Here is a 21,142-nt window from a genome sequence, read left to right as displayed (position 1 = left end):
TTTAAAAATTTTTTAGTCTTCCTTTATATTTTTTTTACCACTAATATTAATCATTAATCTTTTATAACTATAATATTCATAGGTCTCTAATAATAATAATAATAATAATAATAATAATAATAATAATAATAATAATAATAATAATATTGTTGTGAAATACCAAAGGTTACACTATAGTGGGAGTTATGATCGCAAGACTTTACTTGAATGATTTTCAATAGATAAAGAGAGATCAATCACGAAAGATGTTAACAGTGATATTTTGATTTATGAAAGAAAAATTCTAACGTACAATATCAAATATTTTTTGCATTTATGAAAGAAAAATGCATGATATTCTAAGGTAATCAAACTAGTTATTATTTGGATCAAGTCAAATTTTTCTAAGAACAATATCCGAGTAAAATCGATTTTTCTTGAGAAAGTCAATCTTGCAATCTTCCCAGTCAATTTACATATGAGCGAGTCAACAATTAATTTAGAGCTTCAAAATAATAAGAACAGCATGCAATCATGCATCCATCAAACATGTTTCACATCTCTTGTATTCTTTCCTTCCAACTTAGAGCTCCACGAAACCACATGAACCGATCACACATCCATCCAGCAAATCAAATGCATGAACACACCGTAGAGAAGCACACTTACCTTTATGCCAACAATTATTTAGTTTGCATATTAGATTTTGATCTGCAACATATATCAACACAAAGATCTTATCCTTCTGGTCTTCTTATACTTGATGACAAATAGTCGAAACAAAAAAAGTATCAGTGGAGATCATCGTAACATCCTTTCACATCAACCGAGCGACGAGCCCAGTAACATCCTGCAACATCGTTTCGCTGTTCGACAGATCTGTGCAAACCTGACTGCATCTGCAAATCCACATTAGCCAAAGAATTATTACATTACAGTTTGAGTCTGTATACATTCTCATTGATCCACCAAGTTAATTCGAAGACCGAACATTAGTTACCCGGTTTGCGACGAAGGGTCACACTCTGGAGGTTGGAAGAAATCTTCTATTCGAGGAGGCTCATCGGCACTGTGGCTGCCACCACTTAGCCATGAGAGCGAGAGCAAATTCTCTGCACCAACTTCTTCCAGCTGACATCAAGAAGCAAAAACCTAATCCATTAACTTGGTTGTGCTAACATGAATTGAAATGATGAGGTGGGCAACTTAGATCGACATGACGATGTCGATCTTAAGCATTAGCCGAAAACAATTGCCATCAGGCATATTGCTTCTCTACCTTCGTTCTTAAAATGTTGTTAGATTCCTGCAACATCTGTTCCTACACATAGGTAACTTCTGATCGGATCAAAAACATCCATATTGATCATGGAAATTAGAATGAAACTACTAGGCGGAGTAAATTTACCTTATATTTGAGATCGGTTAGCTGATCAATAATTACTTGGGTCTGTAAGCATGTACAAAAGCATCAATATCACACATAACATGAGATTAATTTCCTCTATGTTTGACATAATCACATCACTGTCACCAGCAAACACAATGATTTCTTTCAAGAAATGTTAGGATCCAAGCTTTAATATCATAGGCATTGCATGATGTCGTAATGTGCAGCTTAAACTTTCATGGTCAACAATAATCACAAGCTTATTTGGGATGATACTTGTGACGATAATGAATCGAAATCGGCTTAATCCATCCCACATGGTAAATATTTAGTAGGAAATTTAGATTCAAACCTCCTAATTCTTCTCCCACAAATCCTAATTCTGCAATCTTTCATTGTTTGTGGTACAGTGCAAGTCTAGCGGTATCCTATTATGCATGATGATGAAGTCAAAATGTAATTGTCACGCAAGCAATGCGATTATGGATCCAACACAATATCTATTCTCGATAAGCACCTTTGTCGATCTGATGTGCCTTAGGGACGTCTCGATTTGATTCTCGAGTTGGTCGAGCTCCTTAATGTTTAGGGCATCTAAATCTTGACCAAGAAAGTTTCTGCAATGACATGAACAACGCATCAGTCACTACCGAACACTTCTCAACGTATCAATTGCAGAAATGGCGACTACGGTATGAACTTATACTGAAGTAAACAACAGAGAACCTTCATCAAAGTACAGCCTCAAACACTACCTCTGAGAACGTTGTAGATAGTCGACTCGTGTTTTCATCTTCAGGTATTCCTGGTAAGTATTCTGCTTTCGGTCGAAACATACAACCGTTGTCAGGATCGAGTCAAGCAAAATCAAAGATCACACACCACATGAGGATACATACTTGGAAGAACATGGCAAATCCATGATATTTCTTATGAAACTAACTATGAGTTTTGTATACTCAAATCGACACGCATATTTCTACAAAGAAGCACAATGTAGAACATGACATGATTATTGATTGTATAACATCCCCAAGAACATGAAAATAGAGCCCTATGAAGTTTCATGAGCAGATCTTGCAGTATGTTTCACCAAACACAGTTAGCAGATGTCATACCAAGAAATGGATACAGAAGGGATGAAGATAAACCTGTGATGGAGATAGTCACCTGTGTGTCATTCGATGAAACCATGGCTTCTGATGCATTATAGCTGCACCTTCGGTACTTTTCGATTGTTTTAAGCAGGCTGTGTGAAGGAGAAAACATGTGTTCATATAACCTAGCAAAATTGGCAGGTAGAGAAATACTAATCATAATTTACTGGATGTAGTCTCCCAATTATATCCAAGCCATGACTAAGAATGAATTAGCAAAGGTAAAATGGTTTGACTAAGCATATCAAATTGATGTTATAGAAGATCATTAAAGATAACTTTCTCCTAAAGACACCATGAGAACAGAAGCTTACAACTCCAAGTGGTAATACTTTCTAACAAAGTGAGGTGGAATTCTGTTCTTTTGGTCATGTTCTATTTCACCTGATCATGGAAAGGGAACTCATGAATTGAGAGTTGAGCATACCATTTGACCTGAAGATAAAGATAGTGGCTGTTGGTAACTTAAGTGTCAAGATAGACTAGTATTATTGCCAGTAACATATTAAATAAATCATTTGGCATAGATCATATATGTCTCAACTGAGACCACTTGGTGTAGCAGTAGTAAGAAGATTGGTTTAAATTCATGTTGCCACTGAAGGAATGGAAAGATCAACAGTCTGATAGAAGAGAGAAAAGAGTTTCATATATTTAGCAGGTTCAGTGGTTTGATGATTTTTAAGTTTTTCAGGTAAGTGTTATTTTATTTTTCAGATGTTCAAAAATGTCTGGCATTCATATCTCAAAAGCCATACTATGGCTGTACATATGTAAAAAAGATTCTTCTGTGTTCTTCAAGATTCCCAGTTGGTGCTTCATACATAAGTAGTGATTCAATGGCATCCACCACTCTATCAAATGGAAATATATATATATATATATATATATATATATATATATATAAATATGAATTAACTTAAATTAAAGCTAATGTCTTCTCTGTTTTAAGTCCTTTATATCTTATCTGACTCTCTGAATCAATTCCTTTTCATTCCATTAATTATCACTGAAATGAATTGAGGCTATTCTCTTCCTGCAAAAAAAACAAAAAAACAAAAGAAGAAGAAATTAAGGCTATTATCCTCCTTTTCTCAACCTGAATCAAGAGTTCTATAATATTTTTGGAATTGATGATTGCTGCTAATAATTTTCTACATGATTAGTGTCTCATACATGGATTTTTGGTGACAGGAGACTCATCAGAAACTGTAGGATATGCCTATAATTCTTGCTGATACAACCAGCTATCAGAAACAAAGGGTAAAGAACTGATGGGAACAGGCCAAGGATATTAAGTTCCAATAAATATGCAGTGGTGATGAGAGATCTGTTGACCAATAATAGAGAATCCCCATCAGATCCTTCAAAGGACAAGAAGCACATCAAATACCCAACCTATTCTCGCAAAAATAAAAGAGAAAGCAGTCAAGAAAACCTAGGAAACTGAAATGGAGCAGGGCCTCCTGAGATCTACAGATAAAGATACGCAGCAACACCCAGGTAACCTACTCAACAAAGGAGGTCGTACATGAAGTTTCATCTCATCACCCAGGAGCATGAGATGGTGTAAGACTGAGTCGTGTGTTGGCAGCAAGAAGAGGGGAAATAAAGCTGAAGGTTCAGCAGACAGAAGAAAGAGTCGATATACGAGTTGTTCTCATGACACCTGGCGCTGCTGCAGAACTCGAACAGCCTGCCGCGGCTGGAGAAGACGATGAGCGCGACCTCGGCGTCGCACAGGATGGACAGCTCGTAGGCCTTCTTGAGCAGCCCGCTCCTCCGCTTCGAGAACGTCACCTGCCTGTTGATCTTGTTCTCGATCCTCCTCAGCTCGACCCTCCCTCTCCCCATGGTGTATGTGATCTCTCCTCTTCCCACTCTTTCCACGTCTCCTGATGGTTCTTGTGTGCGCTGCCACTACCTGCTCCTATAGCTTGCTTGCGATCCATTGTGATAAGAAGCATGTTTCTTTCTTGCTTTCCTTCTTTCGCTTTCGGATGATTCCACCTGCAATAATTCTGGTAGGGCGTGCACGTCCGAGAACAAGGCGGACACCTGTCGAGCATGGAGAGGGCGTCATGCATGAGATGGCCGCTGGATTTGCAGGGCCGTTCGATGGAATGATGGGGCAGTATATTAGGGTTTCGTGAGCTCGACACGTATGAGGAATCAGACTTTGTGAGAACAAGTTAAGGTATGAGGAATCCCTCTTCTCGGATAGCTCCTTACCATGTCACTTCTTCGGGGAGTTCATTTATCTGATCTACGAGATCGAAATGACCGGTGAGCATATAGCTTCTGCCTAAAGCAACTGTTCTCTTGTTTCCGTAGGCACTGCGTATGAACAACACGGATGGCTTCATGCATCCCTACGCACGTCACTCCAGAGTTCTTACTGAGCTGAAGCACTTACCGACCACCGTCCTCGGCGTTTCCTTCCGCTCTCCAATCTACCAAGAGGAGTGACGGTAATGATGGCTTCTTGGCTTTGCATGTACAAGTCACAGACGAAGCCGAGGCGAACCCCTCCCTCTTCTTTTACCTCCTTTTGCTTCGTCGCAAGGACGAAGAGTACAGTGACGCAAAGGGCGAGGCATCATGGACCGTGGACGCGTTACGTCTTCCCATTGGCTGCTGAACATGGGTCCCACAGTGATCTAACGAGTGCTACTTCTGACCAATACTGATAATTCACGGGTTTAGAAGAGGAGCGACGAAGACTTATAACATTCAATCATGATGCTGCTATTTAGGCTTTCGATCTCTGAAAGAAGATTCTCTCCCTTTCCCTCTTGCTTAGCTCGTCTTCATCCTCAGTTATCTTAATCGGTGAGTTTGATTAATATTACAAAGTCATGGCTTTAAGGACTTGATCGTTTGAGCTGTTGAGCGGTCGGACTCGACTTCGATGGACTTGAAGGTGGAACAGAGGAGGTTGTCGATAGGACAAAGGAGTTGCCAATGGCAAGCTTCTAAGGTTAGGTCGGAGCCTCAAATGTTTTCTCTTTTGAGGCCTATGATATGCCAACTTCTTCTCGAATCATTTGAAGGTTGAACCAAGAAACACGAAGAATTCGGATCAGGAAGCACGTACTGATAAGCATCTCAAGACGAGCCAAGGGAGTTGGAATCCGATACCAATGGCCGTAAATTGCTATACCATCAGCATGAGCGGCAGCAAGTTGCCTTGTTATTCCATCACTCCGCCGCAACCCTCTTTCTATCTGTTCCGATTGAGATGAAGATAACACTACTATATGCTGTTGCAGCTTCTGATTCGTGTCCTCCACCACCACCATGATTCGTATTGCTTCCACGTCTCGACGGCAGTGGCTTCCTCGGTGGCATCGGAATGCGCTGCTAGAACTCATGCTTTCTGAGGATTGCAGACAGCAAGATGAGGTCAGGAATGAACATACTCCGAGGAACTGCTGCCCTATGCATGAGAGCTGGCAAATCTAATCTTATGTATGAAGAAGATAAAGAGTTCGGGCGGTGGTTTATAAAGTACTGTTCTGGAGATTAAGACATAATAATAGTGACAATTATATGTCTATTTTCTACAAGTATATAATTACAAGAAAATCTTAATATATATTTGTTATAATTGGGTCCAAGGAGTTGAAATAGGTTTGTCAAAAAATGATACTGTGAATATTTTGTGTGTGTGAGAGAGAGAGAGAGAGAGGGAGTTGTATACATGGGTGATGGGGATCACTTGCCATTACCATGCTTTGAGAGAGAGAGAGAGAGAGAGAGAGAGAGAGGGAGTTGTATACATGGGTGATGGGGATCACTTGCCATTACCATGCTTTGAGAGAGAGAGAGAGAGCGAGTTGTATACATGGGTGATGGGGAACACTTGCCATTACCATACAGAGAGAGAGAGAGAGAGAGAGTTTTGTAGACATGGGTGATGGGGATCACTTGCCATTACCATGCTTTGAGGAGGAATCAGTGACTGCTGTAGTTGATGTGACTAGTCCTCAGTTCTTGACGAGAGCAAAAGAAGGCCGCCCTCTCTGACCACTAAAAAAAGTCTTACACTTTGGTACCGTCAACTCTTCTTTTGACCCACTTTTAAAAGATACACTCGCTTCCCTTCTTTTTTGTCCTCCTCCCTTGCACCATGCAACGTAGACCGTAAGATAAGATATATTTTATTTTGGGTCCAGACGATGTTACGATCGATGTTATATCACATTATAGTCATATCAGTAAGAAAAGTATCCTCATGCAATGGACCATAATCCAAACTAAGGCATTGCTCACTACGTCCCATCCTGAAAAGCTTGGGATGGCATCGTATCGTATGGTGTCGTTACGTGCATCCTGAGACGACGACCACACGAAGGTACCATCTCACCTATCGAGGATTGGTCATTATGTCAAACCCAAGTATGACTGACCCTCGTACAGTAGTATAAAAATCACAGGTCGACATCCGGCCCAGGAGAGAAAAAAAGAATAGATCAACACATCGCTGACTTGCTCATCGGAGGGGCCACAGTTGGCAACCACCTGACGGAGGCCATTCTTGTAGGAAAGTAGCCACCCTCGAGCCACAAGCGTTCCGACCTTGGAGTCGTCGACCAGCGTCCAGACTACGAGCCACTAACCGACATCCGGATCAAGAGATGCTAATTAACACCCCGGCGCCAACACCCCATCATAAGGGCTTGACCGACCTCGGCAACCAGCTCAGCCGACCAAAGACTCCCGACATTGACTCGTGGACCGGGCCGTGCTGACTCATCAGCCATGGCACATTAGTTCAACAATATTTTTGGCGCTAGAAGGAGGGTCATGTCGTAGGAGCATCCTGCAGGAGATCACCCCAAGGAGAACCACTGATCGATCACCCCTTTGTCGGGCTCGAAGATCAGCCTCTCCCCGTCCTCAAAGATGGGGGGATCCCGGCCTCGACGCCAGATCGCTACTGGTGCCTGTTTAACGACCCAAGGTTGTCGCCCCCTGGACTTACCAAGGGACCCTCAGTCGTGTCGCCCGAGGTGTTCCTCAGCCTGACCAAGCAAGTGCAGGCAATGGCGGGGATGATGCAGATGATCGTCCCACTCATTCCCCAGATCATGCAGCTAGCGGCTCCCCCGATCGACCAGACATGGCAAAGGCCGAGCAAGGAGCAGGTCAGGATGCGAGAAGCCCGAGAGCAGACGATGGACCCAAGAGGTCTACTCGAGCAGAGCATACCCGCACCCTGCCGAATCACTCCACCCCGCTCCAAGCCTGACACTATATCCTCCGACTCGGCGGATGACTCATTCAGGATCCAACTATCCTAGGTCAACCAATGCTTAGACGAGTTCTAGCGTGAGTTCCAAAAGTCGCAGGGCGAGTTGGGTGAAGGTAGCTCGGGCGAATCCCCCTTTACTCAAGAAATATAGGACAAGCCTATACCCCTCAACTTCAAGCTGTCGGCGTTGGAGATGTACGACGGTGGCTCCGATCCCACAGAGCACGTTGCCACATTTCGGGCTCAGATGGCCCTCTATGGCACCTCTAATGCCCTGATGTGTTGGGCATTCCCGACCACCTTCAGGGGATCGGCACGAGCATGGTTCAACCGGTTGCGCCCCGTCCTCGGTCTCATCTTTCGACCAACTCGCAAGAGAGTTCGAGTAGAATTTCCTTGCCAACGTACGACCCAGGCCTTCCATGGCCACCTTGCTCGCTTTGTCCCAGTGCGAAGACGGGTCACTCTCTCAATTTGTGGCACTCTTCACCACTGAAATCCGGGGATTCCCGGATGCTCATCCCTCTTTAATCATGCAGGCATTTCTGATGGGTTTGAAGCCTTCAAGGTTCTTCTGGTTGTTGATCGAGAAGCAGCCATCAATCATTCCCAAGATGCTCCAGCGCGCCAACCAGTTCATCGCCACCAAAGTTTTGGTGGCAGGAAAGTGCATGGACAGAAAGAGGCCATGGGCAGAACAATCCCAAGGAATGACCCTAGCAGCCCCGGTGCAACCCCGTCGAAGGCCCGACCGACAAGAGCTGCTACTCCCAAGGCTCTCGCCTCTCCCTCTAAACACATCTCATACCGAGATCTTCCTCCAAATCAGGGAGAAGGGCCTCTTGCGATAGCCCAACCCTATGAAAGCTACTCACAAAGACCGATCCAAATATTGTAGGTTTCACCGAGACTACGACCATGACACGGAAGACTATCGCGACCTCCAGAATCAAATCGAGGACTTGATCCGAATAGGTCACCTCGGGCGCTATCTCAAGGAACCCTAGGAAGCAACTCCATACCCTAGAGGACCCGTCGAAAGGCAGATCGACGTCATCTCCGAAGGACCGACAGTTGGCAGTAGCAGCTCAATGGCAAGGAAGGCCTATGCCCGGAGCCCAGTCGAGAAACATCCCCGACTCGAGCTCGAGCTTGAAATCACTTTCGGAGCCAAAGAGGTCGAGCGCTCCCATCACATGGACCCTGCATGTGGATGACTCAACCACTGCCGAAGCAGCCGGGGTCGAACTCCTCCTCAAGGGCTCATTTAGAGAAACCTACGAGAGATCGCTCCGATTACAATTCTGGGCCACCAATAATGAGGCCGAGTACAAGGCGCTACTTCATGGCCTGCCCCTCGCTCTGGAGATGCATATGAGCAACCTTGAAGTCTTCAGCGACTCCCAACTGGTGATGGGACACATCAACGGGAGCTACAAAGCTCGGGACCCAACAATGGCGTTATACCTGACAAAAGCAAAACAGCTTGCCCATCGCTTCAACCGCCTCTCGGTCACTAGAGTACCTCGGGCGCAGAACACATAGGCCAACGTGTTGGCCAGATCGGCCTCCGCTCGTAGCCTAGCGGTAACCCTGGCAACTGAATCCGTAACGACGCTGATAATATCAAATCACGAGGTCACCGAAACAGAGGACTTGCCAAACTGGATGGAAGAGATCCTTCGCTTCAAGAAGGATGGGACGAAGCCCGACGACCCGATAGTCGAAAGACGACTGAGGTGAACCCAAGCCTGGAATTGCGTGGTCGATGGAAAGCTATACCACAGGGCTTTCGCTCAAACTCTCTTGCGCTACCTCGCGCCATTAGAACCTGAAATGGTCCTCACCGAACTCCACGAGAGGATTTGTGGGGAGTACATCGGGGGACGAACCTTGGCCTTCAAGACTCTCAGACAGGGGTACTACTAGCCGACCGTGCACCAAGATGTCATATCATATGTGCAGCGGTGCCAACAATGTCAAAGGCATGCCCGATTGTGACCCTAGCCGGCGGTTCCTCTTATCCCGATGGAGGCAACCTGGCCCTTCGCCCAATGGGGACTTAATCTCATTGGACCTTTTCCTTCATCTTCGGGACAATGACACTTCCTTATAGTAGGGGTCGACTACTTCACGAAATGGGTTGAAGCCTAACTCTTAGCCTCCATCACCGAGAAACAAGTTCAAAGCTTCACATGGAAGAACATTATTACCCGGTTCGGGATCCCAAGGGCTATCGTCACCAACAACGGAGCTCAATTCAACAACACTAAGTTCAAGGCCTATTATCAGTCATATGGGATACAATTGAAGTTCAGCTCGGTCGCGCACCCCCAAACTAATGGCCAAACCGAAGTAATAAATCGGGCAATTCTAGAGGGCCTTAAGAAGATGGTCTCAGGCGCATATGGAGCCTGGGTGGATGAGCTTCCTAATGTCCTATGGGCAATGCAAACAACTCCCAAAACTACCTCGGGGGAGTCTCCGTTCAGCCTGGCGTTCTAGACTGAAGTAGTCCTCCCACCTGAAATGGTGTTCCCGACCTTATGTACCACCAACTACAAACGAGAAGACTCCGAGGAGGGCCTATGAGCAAACTTAGATCTCCTTGAAGAAAGAAGAGCCAAGGCACACCTACGTACCTTGGCATACAAAAAGGCTACAGCTCGGATGTACAACCGCAAAGTTCATCCATGACCGATCAAGGTTAGGGGCCTCATCCTTCGAAAGGCGGAGGTGAGCGACCTGACTCGAGCAAGAGGAAAACTCACACCAAACTGGGAGGGCCCCTATCGGGTCTACGACGTGGTTTAAGAAGGGACCTAACGACTCGAGACTATGGAAGGAAACCCTCTGCCAAGGACATGGAATGCGATAAATTTAAAGAAGTTCTACCCGTAAAGGACACAGGTCAAGGTGCCGAAAAGACACATGTTATTGAGAAGCATACACATTCGCAATCAAGAAAGGCAAGAAGACAAGATTCCGAAACAATAGTTTTTCATTGATGAAAAGAAATATACATTGTGGTCGGGCGATACAGTTTCAAAATTCGACCTAACCAAAGCAAAAGAAAAAAAAGATACAACCCTTAGTTCAGAGGAGTCTCGGGCCCGCCATCGAAGGGAATGTTTGCCGACATATTAACATTCTGATCCTTCGGCTGGTTAGCAAATGGATCCGACTCCAGGTACCTCGCTCGAAAACGAGCGTAAGCTACCCGATACCCGAACTCGTATGTCACCCGGCTCGACCTCACCAGGCCACGCTCAAACCTGGCAGATGACTTATACTCAGCAAACACCCCCTTGATCTTCTCGGGCAACACCAGCCGCTCCTCCTTCAGGACCTCTTCGGCGACCCAAGCCGAAGACCTGGCGAACTAGACGTCATGGGAGAGGGTTAGCAACTCATCATCCAGCATCCGGATGTGGGACCAGCTTTCCTCCAGCTCGGCCTTCAAGCGATTCACCTCTTTGTCCAGAGCCGAAGCGTGCTGTTCGGCTGCAGCCACAACCTCCAGGCCAGATCTGCTCCTCAGCTCCAGGTTCTCCAGGCGAAGAGCAACATAGACGTCCGACTGACGTTCGATCACCTGCCCGGCATCGAGGACCCGGTTGATCAGCGCCATGGTGTAATGTTGACCCTGCACAAATATCGACATTAGGACCCACGCAAAGAAGGAAGAATCGAACGAGGAAAGTGCACCACCACTTACCTAGATAAACGACTTGGTCGCCCGATCCGCCAGCGCATCCAAGGAGAAGCAATAAAGCTCCTTGGCCATGGCCGAGTGAAGCGCCCCCCGGATGAACTCCTGGGCAGCTGGCCCGTCAGCCCAGATTCGATTGTCAACCGTAAGAGTCACCCATTGAGAGGCATAGGGAGTCCCCTGCTCCCTTGCAAGAAGATCGGCCATACTCAAGACTTGGTGCCACTCGCCTTTGGCTTGAGAATGGATGCGACACAGGTCTAACATCGACTTTAGGCGCACCGGTGGCCTCTTTAAGGGGTCATTGCCGGATGATCCGGCCACCCCCTTTCCTCTCACGCTCCCCGAGCCCTCGCCTTGGGGAGCAACCTCGGACAACTCTGGGGCGGCACTCTCGCGAGCAGCCAAGCCGGCATATGTCTTCCACATCGTAGTTTTCACCTTCTTTCGAGGGCGACCTACCTCTAAAGACCCCGGCGTCCTTTTTGGTGTGCCCTTCTACAAGGCACCCCTAGCTCCAGAACCCTCGCCACCCCCAGACGATGGTGCGGCAGCCTTGGCGTGAGGCGTCTTCTTCACCGACTGGAGGTCCACCATCTCTGCAAGCAAAAGCCTGGTCGGTCAGCTAGCTCGAGACGAGCAAACGATCCATAACATGCTAATAACCATACCCCCAGCAGCTGGGCTTAGTCCCGCCTCGACCAGCCACTCCTCGATCATCTCTCTAATTGCCTAAGAAGAGGACAAGATGCCTCTCAGCCAATTCACATCCACTGTTTCTCCGACAGAAAGCAATGGGGGGGTGTTGTCGATGGTTCGGGAAGTCCATCCAATACTAAAACCCCACCCCCGACTACAACTGACAAAAAAGAGGTGACTCTTCCAACCTTTGTTGTTGGAAGGAGCGCCGCTGATATTAAAATCGCTATGGGCAGTCAGGTAATACCCGCCTCGCCCCTTACACAAACGGATGCAAGCCAGGGAGAGGGTCCTAGTCGACTCGATCCCGGCTCCCTGACACTCCCCAAGAAAAGCCACCAGGGAGTGCCAAGAGTTTGGTGGCATCTGGGACGATGATATGCCCTACTTACGGAGGCACTCCTCGATAACGGGATGCAATGGGAACCACAGTCCCGCCTCGAGGGTCCCCACGATCAACCCAAACCCGTTAGGAAACTGACCGTACGGTCGCTGACCAGGCCGAGGAGCGTGAACACCATAGCACTTCGAGATGCGATAGCGATCCCAAAGTACCCTCAAAAGTTCCTCGGTCACCACCGAGTCTACATCATACCACGACTTGAGGGTTTCAAGCGTAGTAGAACTCCCTGTGACCTTTGAAGGCATGCCATCCGAGGATAGATTGACAACTTTAGCCCGCAGGCCCCCAGAAGAAGAAGACGAAGAAGAGGAAGACGAGGAAGAAGAAGACAAAGAGGAAGATGGAGACATCCTGACCTCAAGGTTGGAAGGAAGGAGCTAGGGCGCAGGATGAAGGATTGAGCAAAAATGATGACAACTATTCTAGAAGAAGCTTATAAAGAGCAGGCTAATCCACCGCGAGATGACGATTGGGCTTCCCGAGGAGAGAGATGGTCGCAACATTTAAAACCCATCATAACTCCTCGGATTCTCCATATTCGTCGGTCTCGGAGCTCTCGCTAGAGGCGCCTTGTCACCCGAAATCTCTCGCTAGAAGCCATTCGTAATAAGAAGTTTCCCACCAGGCCCTGCGCCACTCCACTAGGCATGCCATGTGGCGCGGTGGCACCCGGGCAAACCCCAACGCACCGCCCAACGACGCTCCCCAATCTTCATCCTAGTCGCGCCAGATCGGTTCCCGACTTATGACTAGCCAGTCTTTATCCGAGTCGTGCCAGATCGGTCCTCTGACTTGCAACTCGTCAGTCTAGCCTAAGCATGAGTGCAAACCCTCGGCCCACAGGCTTAGTCTTCATCCTAGTAGCACCAGATCGGTTCCCAACTTGCAACTAGCCAGTCTTTATCCGAGTCACGCCAGATCGATCCTCCAACTTGTGACTCGCCAGTCCAGCTTGAGCCCGAGTACAGACCCTCGGGCCATGGACCCAGTCTTCATCCTAGTCGTGCTAGATTAGTTCCCAACTTGTGACTAGCCAGTCTTTATCCGAGTCGTGCCAGATTGGTCCTCCGACTTGCGACTCGCCAATCCAGCCGGAGCCCAAGTGCAGACCCTCGGCCCATAAGCCCAGTCTTCATCCTAGTCGCGCTAGGTCAGTTTCCGACTTGCGACTAGCTAGTCTTTATCCAAGTCACGCTAGATCGGTCCTCCGACTTGCGATTCGCCAGTCCAGCCTGAGCCTAAGTGTAGACCCTCGGCCCACAAGCATACTCTTCATCCTAGTCGCGCCAGATCGGTTCCCGACTTGCGCCCGAGTGCAGACCCTCGGCCCACGAGCTCAGTCTTCATCCTAGTTGCGCCAGATTGGCTCTCGACTTGCGATTAGCTAGTCTTTATCCGAGTCGCACCGGATCGGTCCTCCGACTTGCAACTCGCAAGCCACAAGCCTGAGCCCGAGATCAGTTACTCGGCCAACAGGTCATCTCCTCCCGGCTCACATAGCTCGATCTCCTGACCAGCGACTCGCCAATATCATCCTGCACGGGCCCAGCCACCCGATCAATGGTGCAAATCCTTCCCAAAGCACAGGGCGCCGCTCCCGAACTACCTCACAATGAGCCAATCTAGCTTCCCCTAGTAAGCAATCAACACAACCACGACATTCTGACCTAGACGTTCCCCTCGCCCTCTCAAGGACCCCACGGTACGCCTTGATTTTGGGGGGGGGGGGGGCGCGGGTGAGAAGTGATAAGGTATATTTTGGGTCCAGGCCATGTCACAATCGACGCTATGCCATGCTACAGCCATGTCAGTAAGAGGAGCACCCCCACGTGCCGAGCCAGAATCTGTACCAAGGCGTTGCTTGGTACGTCCTGTCCCGGAAAGCTCGGGATGGCGCCGCATGGCGCCGTTTCGTGCATCCTGGGATGGCAATCGCACGAAGGTACCATATCACCTCTCGAGGATCGGTCACCGCGTCAAACCCGCGTACGACCGACCCTCGTACAGTAGTATAAAAACCCTGAGCTAGCATCCAGCCCAAGGGAGAAAAAAAATAATAGATCAACACACCGCTAACTTGCTCGTTGGAGGGGCCACAGTCGGCAACCACCCGACGAAGGCCATTCTTGCAGGAAAGCGGTCACCCTCGAGCCACGAGCGTTCCGACCTTGGAGTCGTCGACCAGCGTCCAGATGGCTAGCCACTAACCGACGTTCGGATCAAGAGACGTTGATCAACACCCCGACACCGACACCCCATCGCAAGGGCTTGACTGACCTCGACAACTAGCTCAGATCAAAGACTCCCGATATCGACCCAAGATTTGGTGTGAGAGATCACACGTCTGCAAAGAGCAGCAACACTGTTAGAGCTCAAAAAAACGCAGCCCTTTCCTTCTCAAGATTCAAACAATCAAACAGATCGAAGGCCATCCCGAGAGCCGCTCCGACGGCCGCAATTTCTCCTCGCAGGAAGCTCTCGATCCGCCCAAGGACTTGCAGAAGCGCCATGGCGTCTCTCTCTCTCGCGCGCGCGCGCCCTGCTGCCTGGGTTGCAGATTCCTGTCTGTAGTCCGCAGCGGACGACGACTTGGCAATAGAACACCGCTGTGAACGAATCACGGCACAACAAACGACCCAAGTTTCAGACCCACGATTCAAGCCACGACAATTGAAGTACTCTCAACGGGACACCTTGTAACCCGAGCATGACAAGAACCGCAAGAAACGATGTGGAGCAACGAATTTTCGTGGTACGATTTACGTCACGACAATTAAGCTTGCCCATAGGTAGACGCCTCGAGTTCTACTCAGAAAGAGCAATTGCATGCCAAATATAGAAAGTTTTCATCATTCCCCCATTATTAACGAAAACATAAAAAATATAAAGAGTATTTCTGTTGAGACATCCATATCTATTAGTGTATAGCACAAATGATTCGTTTTCAAATGTCATATACGTTATTTAATGTAATATATATTTTTCATTAAAAAAATCACTATGTGACATTTTGATGCATCAATCTATGACCTAAAAATACCAAAATGACACAATTCAACAACTAATTCTTTTGCAGATGAGAGACATGTTTATCGAGACAAGAAGCAGGAAATGATTAAAGGAAGAACAAAAAGACCTTTTTCCGCAGCAAACAGTTCGCTTCTTTATGAATCTTACTAGATACAGATTGTTCTGGACTTCATTCTCTTGCAAACATCTGAGAAACCAAAAAGTAAATTACAAGAAACCAAAAGTTTGCAAGAATGAATGGAATCCAAGCAGTTAATTTACATTACAGTAGAAGCAATTTTTTTGGACTGCAGACAAACTGCTTCTGTAGGAGAGCAAATCCTCCTCTTCTTGCTTCGGACAACTTTCCACTGGTATGTGTTGAGAGAAGAAATAAGTCGGAAATTCTCGAGGAGCCCAAGGTTCTATCGAACATAAATCAGCAGCCAAGTCAAAGTGGCCCAAAGAATGATCACCGGAAGACATAAAGACCCTTTGAGTTGAGGGCTGTCGTTTGGTAGCCTTGGATATGCATCTGGAGGCGGCATGACACAGTTATCGCCGTTGAAATATATTCGCCTCGGAAAAGCCCATCCTTTCTGGAAGGTGAAGGTTGATGGATCCTTTCGGAACAGAAGTTCTGATTGTACATTTCCATAGGGTCCTGCCTGCATCAGCAAGTCATTGTAGTATTTGATGCCCCAAAGCATTGCAGTATCATCTGCATACCAAAAAACCTACTTAAAATGTCTCTAATAAAGAGAAATTAAGAACTGCAAGTATAGTCTATGATGCTATCGCATCAAATTTCTAAAACAAAAGGTTATCATGAATAATAATAAAGGATCATCTTCTAACGTAAAAGCCAAAGGATAAGGTGTCTCCTTGTCATGCAAGGTCATTTAGGTATCAGCAATATGTTGAACTGTGACAACTAAAATGAATCATAATAACTTACTTATGCCTCCATATGGGGTCAGTGAATTGTAATTGAAACTGAAGATTTGAGTGAGATTGTCAAAGCTGGGATGCTGGATAACGAGGTTCCACTGTGTGTAATTCATGCGGTAATTGAAATTTGTTATTGCAATCTTTACGCGCCAATACTCCCTGTAGTTAAGTTTGATGTGCCAGTGCACTCTTATTGGGCACATATGTGATGTGCACTGGACCAAAGGTGTAAAACTGCTTTTTCCAGGACCGTTGATTGCAGAAGCTAAATACGGCGAATCTCCCCTGTAGCAGTAGGAAAGAAATTATCATCACTGAATTAACTAAATATACCAAATGGAAATATAAGAAAAATTATCACAAAACTCACTCCACGCAGCTACCCGGTTGGGTTATGTTATTCTGGCATCCACAGGAGCATGTTGGGCAATTGACAATCGTATCATTGTAAAAGGATGAAAGTGATACACAGCATGTAGGTGTCTTCTGAGCAAGAAACTGGGAGTATGTACATGTAACGTTCCATGTCACTGCAACCAAACAGCGAAAAAAGCTTAGAAAAAGGGAGCATAGTTTCTTGAGATCCAATTCTTAATATCCGCTAGTCCTATGTTCCCAATAATCACCAAAAATATAGGGGTGGAGCTTATTCTGCTTTTATGAAACTTCCAAAGATTCAGACAGGAATAGCACTAAGCAGCCGACAATCTGTTTCTGGTAACAAAGTTTTCTGCATGAGATGAATGAAATTTTGGCTGCACTAGTTTTATTTGCAACAGAAATTTGATATCTAATCCAAAAGCTAATTTGTGTTATGATTAGTCCAAAAACCTGAGAAGTTTTAATCATAACTTACTCAGAGCTTGGGTGGTTCTTCTTCCATCTTGCGAGACAAACCTACTAGGTTTTACAATCTTTGCAGCTCCACATGTATACCCGGGGCCGGGAGACTTCAGAGTGAAGTTTTTGGGCACACGGACAGTCTTGTTGGTTGTGCCTGCTGCACCCACACTGATCTGGAATGAACTTGCGGCATTGGCGGGATCCTGAACCCACGAACTAATTATGCCCCCCTTGCAGCAGTTGGCAATTTGCATGTTGTATGGAGTTCCAGGAAGCAGATCAACAACGGATGGATCCTTCTTACAGCAATGTGGAATGTTCCCTTTAAACCTTGAGCAATCACCCTGCTCGGTTGCTTGCCCTCCTACCATAGACCAGATCACCTCCTTCTTTGCCCATGTCCATCCGAGCATCCACCCAGGTGCCTGGATGTGGCGATATTGCTGGAAATTGAATATCGTAACAACGGCCTGAGAGAAGATGAATCAATCGGATAAAACAATTTGCTGCAGTTTAAATAGCATTTGTCTTAACTTACAGCTCACACAACATTAATCTCAGAAAGAAAACAAAAGTATAACATTTGCGATCTTTCGGCTGTCACCGAAATTAATGACTAAAGCATAGGGAGCCAAATTTTGCTAGGTGACATGCATAGAGTTGTCATTTGGGCATCCCATAGTTTCATCAAAGATTTACTTACGACATAGCCGTCTGGCGCCCACTGCATAACATCCCATTTGATTGTTACGTTCCCATTCGGGTCTAGCGGATCGTAAGCTTCTGCATAAGCAGAATTTGAAGCATGAATTAGTGAACAGCATCGGAAATCAGATAGTTTATAGGAAAACAAAACACTCCATAGAAATATAGTATATGTGGAGGGAAGCACATTCTTTACACCATGAGCATGGAAAAGAATACAAACTGCCTCAAATCATTGAAACCGACGGCTAATTTCTCGATGGTGTAAGCAATGGACTCTTTGTTTCTCTCTTAGAAATACTACTTTCTCTTGCAAGATATGAATCTCTTGACAAACAAATATAGGTTAAAACTTGGATAAAATCGACATTAATCATGAAAACAAAACCATCAATTTTATAAGAGTTTTGCAGATAAAGGTTATAAATCTGAATCCGAGTTTCTATTCAGTGTCGACTCGTAGGCGACGCAAAGGGGAAAAAAAAATCTCCCCTTTCCCAAATCGTCTGACGTCTCGAAACACAGAGGATAATCTCCAGCAGAAGTTGACCCTGAAGACCCGTAACTCGAGAAAATTGAATCGAATAGTGGGGTTCTAATCCAAAAAGAACGAGTCTTGAGAAGAATGGAGAAAGCTCGACGGAGAGGGGAGAGGCGGGAACTGACCTGCCGTCGAAGCGAGGGACGAGAGGAGTATAAACAACACCGGGGTAGAAGCCAAAGGTGCGATCTTTGATGTGTGTCTCCTAACTGTGGAGATGGAGGAGCTCAGGTCCATCCCCGTTCGCCGATCGGAGCTTCTCCTCTGCAGCAATGGCGAGGGAGGGACGGAGGGAGACGATTCCCGGAAGGAGTGCTATATATAGATAGCTGCAAAGCACACATTAGCGACCTTTCCACAGTCCACCACTCTCCTCGAAGAAGACCGAATCGCCCCTGGCTCGAGGGTAAAGCGTGCGGACTCGAGAGATTTGGCTGAGCTCTGACCTATTTGGATCATTAAAATGGGAAGGAAGAAAAGGTCCCGTGGAAGTGTCAAGTGATTTGGCTGAGCTCTCGACAAATCAATTCGAAATCCCAACTGTCATCCTTGGTTTTAGGACTTCCAAGTCAACCCTGAATTGTTCTTCCAATAATATCTTTGGAAATGATGGTTATGCCTTTTATTACACCATATTATCTTTCCCCAAAAGATGAAAAAAACAAAAACAAAAACTAAATTAATTAATTAATATTAATAGAGTTAATTATAGATTATTCTCTATAATTAATTATTTTTAATATCTCAATCCTTATATTTTTAAAAATTATATTAAGATTATTATATTTATAGAATTAAAATATTTGATTCTATTACTTCAATAATTTTTTTAATCTTATATATGAATCTGAAAGTTTCACTATCTAATATAATTTTAAAAATTGTAAAGATCGAGATACTAAAAATGATTAATTATAAGAGATAATATATAATTAAATTATTTATTTATTTATTTTTTATATGATTAAGATGATGATGTAAGCTAAACTTATGGACATCATGTGATGGCTGCAGACATGAGGTAGGAAGAGTTCATGCTGAACAGGTGGGTCCATTGATTTGGATTTCAAGAGTATCTATCTGACGTGCAAGCCACCTCGAATGATCAAAGTCAACCCGCTATTATACTCGAGAACTTTCGACCCAATGTGGGCCACGTCCGTGTGTGTGTGTGTGTGGTGTAGATGGATACCTTGAAACTTCAAAAATGTGGTCTTTGTCATGAGTAATTTCGAGAGACTTTGACTTGGCATTGAAACCAATGTTTTCTTGTCTTCATATGGCCATAATATATGGTGTTATGCTTCTTGAAGAGGCTTTATTAATCATCATTTTATGTATCATAAGTAAATAATTAGTTCTCGAGTGTTTGAAATGGTTTCAGGGCTAACAAAACCATGCTTGGTGGGCTACAGCACACGAACAGCTGAAGGTGTACGTCTCCTGGAATCAGCTGCACCGGATGAGATAGAGAAAGAGATAGAGAAGGAGATGGAGAGAGAGAGAGAGAGACATCAGCAGTTGGCTTGGTTTCACTGAAAGAAATGGACAGACGTGTGGAATGGGGGAGTATGGGAATGGATGTTGATTGATTGGGCAAGTAGAATTTGATTCCATTGCATGACAGCTGAACGTAGAGTCATTAGTAGGTGAGTATTGTCCCATAGAAATGGACAAACATCCCTAACATGCGCTTCCATTATGGTAAGAGAGAGAGAGAGAGAGAGAGAGAGAGAGAGAGAGAGAGAGAGAGAGAGAGAGAGAGGAAATATAATTCTCCCTTTTGTTGCTTTTTATCTTTCTAATTTTGATGCCAACAGTTCGATTTATGATCAAATGGACAACATCGATTCTCAATAGAGAGTTCAAATAAATCGATAACGAATTGTCGCCTTCCGATTAAATTGGTCAAATAAAGTCAACTGTAGATCGAGTTACATTTTAATATAAATTATCATCAAATACATTATCAAAAACTATTCTTTATATTTCATTTCAAAATTCTAGTAAAATCAAATTAGACTCAACTCAACTATCAATACAAAAAAAATAGCAAAGGAGAATCTCAAAAAAAAACAAAAACTTATCATATATGAGAATATATTGATCTCTTTAATATGCATTTGAAGAAGAAATCTCAAGTTAAATATACAGTTGTGCATAGTATTTAGTAAACAATAAATCAGTTATATTTTAAATACTTATTAAATGTATATATTTTTATTTTAAATAAATAAAATATAATATAATCTTACAAATAAATTTCATATACCTAGATATATAATAAATAAATAAATAAATAAATAAATATAATCGTATTAATGAATATAAAATAATCTTTAAAAATAAAAATATAAATTTTCCCATAAAATAATTTAAAATCTTAAAAAATTAACATGAAATATTAAAATGCTAATGCTAAGATACCAATAACATCCAAACCAAATACAATTTAAAACTTATCAAACATGAAATCATATTTCAAATATACAACTC

At 44.9% G+C, this 21,142-nt stretch overlaps 2 protein-coding genes across 6 annotated transcripts; both read right to left on the bottom strand.

Annotated features, from left to right (window-relative positions):
* Window positions 1-631: 631 nt before the first annotated feature.
* LOC135605481 (MADS-box protein EJ2-like) lies at window positions 632-4,471 on the bottom strand. Of its 4 annotated transcripts, none has more exons than XM_065095628.1 (8): window positions 4,196-4,471; window positions 2,540-2,618; window positions 2,125-2,186; window positions 1,887-1,986; window positions 1,388-1,429; window positions 1,259-1,300; window positions 980-1,110; window positions 632-878 (listed from the first exon to the last, which is right to left on the bottom strand). In XM_065095628.1, exons 1-8 carry the CDS (start codon window positions 4,378-4,380, stop codon window positions 797-799), a joined length of 723 nt encoding a protein of 240 aa, XP_064951700.1. In that variant the 5' UTR covers window positions 4,381-4,471; the 3' UTR covers window positions 632-796. The 4 variants fall into 4 exon arrangements, with proteins under 4 accessions (XP_064951700.1, XP_064951701.1, XP_064951702.1 ...); XM_065095629.1 differs by having other exon boundaries at window positions 1,259-1,294; XM_065095630.1 differs by lacking the exon at window positions 1,259-1,300.
* Window positions 4,472-15,734: 11,263 nt separating this feature from the next.
* On the bottom strand, window positions 15,735-19,054 carry LOC135605480 (COBRA-like protein 1). Of its 2 annotated transcripts, none has more exons than XM_065095626.1 (6): window positions 18,772-19,054; window positions 18,104-18,183; window positions 17,414-17,843; window positions 16,928-17,087; window positions 16,565-16,842; window positions 15,735-16,327 (listed from the first exon to the last, which is right to left on the bottom strand). In XM_065095626.1, exons 1-6 carry the CDS (start codon window positions 18,881-18,883, stop codon window positions 16,032-16,034), a joined length of 1,356 nt encoding a protein of 451 aa, XP_064951698.1. In that variant the 5' UTR covers window positions 18,884-19,054; the 3' UTR covers window positions 15,735-16,031. The 2 variants fall into 2 exon arrangements, with proteins under 2 accessions (XP_064951698.1, XP_064951697.1); XM_065095625.1 differs by having other exon boundaries at window positions 17,414-17,870; window positions 18,772-19,050.
* Between the last annotated feature and the right edge of the window lie 2,088 nt (window positions 19,055-21,142).

This window comes from Musa acuminata, chromosome BXJ2-2, assembly GCF_036884655.1.
Source record: "Musa acuminata AAA Group cultivar baxijiao chromosome BXJ2-2, Cavendish_Baxijiao_AAA, whole genome shotgun sequence".
NCBI lineage: Eukaryota > Viridiplantae > Streptophyta > Magnoliopsida > Zingiberales > Musaceae > Musa > Musa acuminata.
The sequence above is the reverse complement of the archived record's forward strand: the minus strand, read 5'-3'. Positions and strand labels throughout refer to the sequence as shown.

Bases quoted from the DNA above. Each gene is read 5' to 3' on its own strand.
- LOC135605481 (XM_065095628.1), bottom strand. From the start codon at position 4,380: ATGGGGAGAGGGAGGGTCGAGCTGAGGAGGATCGAGAACAAGATCAAC. The intron at 2,187-2,539 runs GTGACTATCTCC...GACCGAAAGCAG, and splicing joins TTTCATCGAATGACACACAG to AATACTTACCAGGAATACCT. The intron at 1,301-1,387 runs GTAAATTTACTC...ACCTATGTGTAG, and splicing joins TAACCGATCTCAAATATAAG to GAACAGATGTTGCAGGAATC.
- LOC135605480 (XM_065095625.1), bottom strand. From the start codon at position 18,883: ATGGACCTGAGCTCCTCCATCTCCACAGTTAGGAGACACACATCAAAG. The intron at 17,088-17,413 runs GTAAGTTATGAT...GTTTGGTTGCAG, and splicing joins AAGAACCACCCAAGCTCTGA to TGACATGGAACGTTACATGT. The intron at 16,328-16,564 runs GTAAGTTATTAT...TTTGGTATGCAG, and splicing joins GACCCCATATGGAGGCATAA to ATGATACTGCAATGCTTTGG.